The following is a 4,810-nucleotide window of genomic DNA, read 5'->3' on the forward strand; positions in this document are numbered from 1 at the left end:
TAGACCAGCTCCGGCCCTCTACAGGTGATGAGAATGCCACCGCTGGCACCATTGGATGGCAGAAATGCGAAGCTTGTAAACCTGCTGCCAAGCAATTCACAAACGAGGTACTGGGAAATCTCGCGGAGCTTTGTTTCTTGGAAACATACAACCAAAACATTGACGTCGCCCACGATCGTCCTTAGTGCATCTCTACGCGCGCGCGCATTGAGCCCGCGGACATTCCAAACGAGGATGTTACAGTTTTCCGAATCCATAGCATAGCAAGTTACAACAGTAGGGGTGAGGGCGAAGCGCGTTCAGACGAGAGTGCCAGTACCACCCGCCTGGGAGGTGATTCGCAGGAGCTCCATGTCGGAGAGGTTGTTGGCCGCAGGAAATATATCCCTGAGTGATGCAAAGTGGCACGGTTTCATAGTTGTGTTTAAGAATTTGTCAAAATCTTTATCAGCCGTGCTAGTATCTCCCTGATCCGGGGGTATGATGCCGAGTTTTTTCATTGTCAAAAGCTCCCCTTTCTTGGACGGCCGGGTCGCCGAGTTCAGAGCGTTAGAGGCCAGCCTGCTACTCCGTCTTGGCGTCTGCGCCGGCGGTGCGACGGGCTTAGGTGGTGCAGCTGCGAGGGGAGCTTGCAGCGCCATTCTGACAGAGGCAATGAAGGCTTCTGTTCTGGCTTTGGCAGTTGCAGCTTCATCAGCTTGGTGTACCGGCTGCTCATGCCTGTTCGGCGGCGGCGGTGCCGAGGCGTTTCGCCGCCGTGCCGTGGGACGAGCCGCGTCTTCCGCAGGCGCGGGAGGAGCGTCGGATGTGGCCACCAGGGGGGGGGGGGGGGGGGGGGGGGGGGGGGGGGGGAGAGCCGTCGTCGATGTCCGGCGTCCTCCTCGGAGTAGGGCGGTCCATACTGCCGGTGACGAGCTCGTGCTCAGGCCGAGTACGCGCCCGGCGCGCGTACGTACGCAACGGCGTGGTTTGGCGGGAGGAAACGGCCGGGGCGTTTGAACTTGAGCTGGCGGGGAGCGCGGCCTCAACCAGCATGGGGTCCGCTCCCTTTTCGTCGTGGCAGCCCCTCGGTAGCAGCATACCGAATCCCTGGTGACCCGATGGCGCGCGGCGCACCCGTGAAAAGCTGACGGGCGTGCCCAGTTGAGCAGGAGCAGCAGGGTATGGCCCGTTCGCGGGCGTGCACAGTGGCGCGACGTGGGCGTCGCTGTCAGCCTGCGGCGCGCTCACGGGCGAGCCGTTGACGGGCGCGTCTTCAGTCCGCTGTGTGGGCCCCACCTCGTTTACCTCGGAATCTGAGCATGGCCGTTCCACAACGACGGCGGCCACCGTGCCGGCGGCGGCCGGCGACCCGCGCTCGACGCTTGACACGGCAACCTTCGGGGGCATCACAACAGCCCCTTGCGCCAAAGCCCGCGGCGCCTGAGAATGCGGCGGCGGCTGCGGCGCGCCAGCTCGCGACAGGACCCCAGACGGCCCAGCGTCGTTCGCCGGAGCAGAACCACCATCCTCGACTCCATCTTGAATGAAAAAACCGTGCAGGCGCGGCCCTACCCCACGTGTCTCGCCATAGCCGCGATCCGGATCCCCGTCATGTCCCGAATCGCCGTCGCTGGAGGGGGCCGAGGGTCCCGGCGACGGGGATGGCGAGCGCGATCGGAAGTCGGCGATGCTTCGGAGGTGGATGAGAACTTCATATGCGAGGCTCTTCTTTTGGCGCAAATAAGGCGGAAGATTACCGAATGTCCTCTGCATGTCAGGGTCGTCATACACGATCTGTCTCTCATGCTCGGCGATGAACAATTGCTTCCTCTTGGGGATTCTACTTGGGTGGTCAGTCCAAGCGGTGAGTCTCATCTTGGAAAGGTCTGAGCGATCCGCCGTAGCTTGCTCAACTCGTTCAACCCAGCGGTGAGTCTCAGTACTGCTTGTTGGCTGCTGTTTGCTTCTTTTGCCTAGAAAGAAATCCTGCACACTATTTCTGATCCATTGCTCTTGTCCAATCTAACATGCTGAAACTTCTGCATTAGTTTCCTTTCCTTTGGTACACAATGTTTATCTTCAGTTTCTGATGGGTAAAATGTGTCTACATGATTTTGCTGAATAAACTGCTACTAGGTGTGCCAAATGGCCATTGCCTTGGGTATCGTTTGGCGAGTATTTTTTGGGTATTGGTACAACACAAAAATCGAATCTGTGGCTGTTAGAATATACATTATGCATAGCATTGCTTAGTTTGATATCCACCTGAACCAAACTAAGCATTTGATAACACTATCGATAACTGAGTGTTGTTCAGTGATACTAAAGCTGGATAACACTAGTGAAAATTTTGGTAACGCAATGAAATCTAACATCACTTTGCGCAATCTGGAACGATGAAATCCTGTTAATTTACCACAAATTTGTATAGCACAATCCAAACAAATCTCTATCTATTAAATTTTGTCTTTGCCCGTATTTTGTTTGCACTACAATTCTAGTTTGGTTTGTTTCTCTCTAGGCCATATAACATATAGTTTCATATGCGACATAAGAGGCACATGGGTGTAGAATTCTATGGAAAAAATACATAACAAATATGTAGTTCAAACTTCCAAGGCTCATTGCTAGTAACACAAGAAATCTGAAACTTTGGTAACTAAGAAATATCACATCGATATATTATGATTTATTCTAGCATTGATTTTCACTTGTATAACTTCCATATACTGAAGCGGCAGTTGCTCCTATGTTGGATTCTAGCAGATTAGCTAATAAAGATTAGATGGTTATACTTTTACACATCAACCGTTAGATGTGTATCAATTTGTTGATGTTTTGGCTCACTGAGAAGGATTCTGTTGTAGCCAATAGCACAGGATAGAGATCATATCAGACAACAGAATGTAGAAACCCATCTACTGTGTTTCTTGGAATTTAAGATCTGGTAACTATTGTAGTCTGTTGATATTGTCTGCAGCCCAAAGGTCCTCCACTGGGAGTGCAGCCCAAAGGCCCTCCACCGGACATGCAGCCTAAAGGTCCTACACCGGACATGCAGCCTAAAGGTCCTACACCGGAAGTGCAGCATAAAAGTCCTACACCGAATGTGCAGCCCAAATGTCAGAGTTCGTCCAGACAAAGTGTCAAAAATGACCACAATCATGTTTTGGGACTTGGCCCCAGATGTCGGCTATTATCAAGTGTAAGCTTATATGCAGTCCAAAGATCGTACAGCTTAATTCGCATCCTGAAGTTTAGACCAAAATTTTACCTTTTATTTTCTGTTTCATTTACAGGAGTAATCTTTTGAAGGACATCAATGGGGTTATTGACATTTCTTTCAGTAGTACAAGACACCGAGCAGTTGTACACTTTGCTACAGCAATTGCTGCTCAGGCGGTAAATACATGTTTCCAATTTATTTCCCTCGATTGTGTTTGTTGGGCAAATATTTCTGAGATTATCGCACAACATCATGCCAGTTTGGTTTGATAGGGCATCCACCAATTTGCTCACCTTTGTCTTTACATCAATAATTGTATCTTCTCTTCTTTTCTGTAGTGATGTTGCAATTTGTGTCGTTATGTTTGTAGGCACTTTGTCTGCTTACTGGGAGTTGCCTGATGGGGCGTCCACTCAAATTTGCATGGTTTGATAAGAACAGCTATGATCCTAACAGGTAAACGCCATCCTGAATGCACTCTGTTGTTTAACTCGTCAGCTTAGATTTCGTTTCTCAGAGATACTCTTCCTGCAATGGAGTTACTGCCTGGTAGAGTACCTCGCACCATCTACATTGAGGGCTTCGATTCATCTCTCAGTATCACAGAGGTGATTAACCATACATCTCCTGTGCTACCCCTTATCAGTCTCCTTCGCCTTGTCATTCCACTTGTCTTACTGATCCCTCACCACTGCAGATCAGAAGCATGCTCAAATCTCATTTCGACCGTAGTCGACTACATGGCCGACGCATTATCACCCCACAGAATCCAGATGGCACAAGCACAGGGAAACCAAGTTGACTGGTCTGTTCATTGATCAATTGAGTTCAACATACCATTCATAATACTGATTGTTCTATTGCACGTGTTGGTGACCGATCTTGCAGGAAAGCCTTTGTGCGTTTCCAGAGCCGCATTGACTTTGTTGCAGCACTTGAGCGGAATGAGCTGGACCTAGGGGATGGTTGCAAACTGCACGTCAGATGGCTTGAGCTGCTGAATTTTCCATGGCATCAAAAGAAGAAAGAAGGTGGCAATGTTGGTAGCGTGGGAGCTTAGAAGATTACGGAGATGATAGTTCAGCCTTTCTTAAGGTCGGCCATGATCAAGAAGTATCACACTCCCAATATCAATACAAAGTGTAAAGAGGATTTGGAACCCCAAAATATCAATACCAACATCCACGCTGCCAATTTGTTTTTTTTTCTATCCTAGGTGTCTTACATAGACATGAAAAGGAATAGCTATCCATCCTAATTCATAACGCAAGCAAGAACTAGGATTTCTATAAACTGGCCACTATATGGCATGTTTTTAATCTTTCCAAACCCAAAAAAAAACACCTTCACAAGTTGCCCAAAACAATAGAAAGTTTGGACTTTAACAAATGAGTACTCTTAACAAATCTATCATGCACCAATTGAAACTGCAGTTAATCATGTTTCACTTAAATCTGTTAAATTTGGCAAGGCAATGCTCATACAAGCTTTATAGAAAATTAGCAATACTAGTTTTTTATTGTGCATGATAGATTCGTTCAATTATGTAGGTTTCCTTGGTTAATATGCTGTGCCTTGCCAGATTTGAGGTTAATCTTTCTA

At 48.5% G+C, this 4,810-nt stretch overlaps 1 protein-coding gene across 2 annotated transcripts; it reads left to right on the top strand.

The window, feature by feature from the left end:
- The first annotated feature begins 992 nt into the window (after window positions 1-992).
- LOC117860521 (nucleolin 2) lies at window positions 993-4,418 on the top strand. 2 transcript variants are annotated; one of them, XM_034743836.2, is made up of 7 exons: window positions 993-1,911; window positions 2,963-3,187; window positions 3,282-3,384; window positions 3,579-3,664; window positions 3,726-3,816; window positions 3,906-4,013; window positions 4,097-4,418. In XM_034743836.2, the coding sequence occupies exons 1-6, from the start codon at window positions 1,754-1,756 to the stop codon at window positions 4,008-4,010; spliced, it is 768 nt and encodes a 255-aa protein (XP_034599727.1). In that variant the 5' UTR covers window positions 993-1,753; the 3' UTR covers window positions 4,011-4,013; window positions 4,097-4,418. The 2 variants fall into 2 exon arrangements, with proteins under 2 accessions (XP_034599727.1, XP_072150452.1); XM_072294351.1 differs by having other exon boundaries at window positions 3,726-4,013.
- Window positions 4,419-4,810: the final 392 nt, after the last annotated feature.

Source organism: Setaria viridis, chromosome 6 (genome assembly GCF_005286985.2).
Source record: "Setaria viridis chromosome 6, Setaria_viridis_v4.0, whole genome shotgun sequence".
Lineage (NCBI taxonomy): Eukaryota > Viridiplantae > Streptophyta > Magnoliopsida > Poales > Poaceae > Setaria > Setaria viridis.

Excerpts from the sequence above, each read along its gene's own strand:
- LOC117860521 (XM_072294351.1), top strand. The coding sequence starts at position 1,754 with ATGTCAGGGTCGTCATACACGATCTGTCTCTCATGCTCGGCGATGAAC. Across the intron at positions 3,385-3,578 it reads CAGCAATTGCTGCTCAGGCG|GCACTTTGTCTGCTTACTGG; the intron begins GTAAATACATGT and ends TTATGTTTGTAG. Across the intron at positions 3,665-3,725 it reads AACAGCTATGATCCTAACAG|AGATACTCTTCCTGCAATGG; the intron begins GTAAACGCCATC and ends TTCGTTTCTCAG.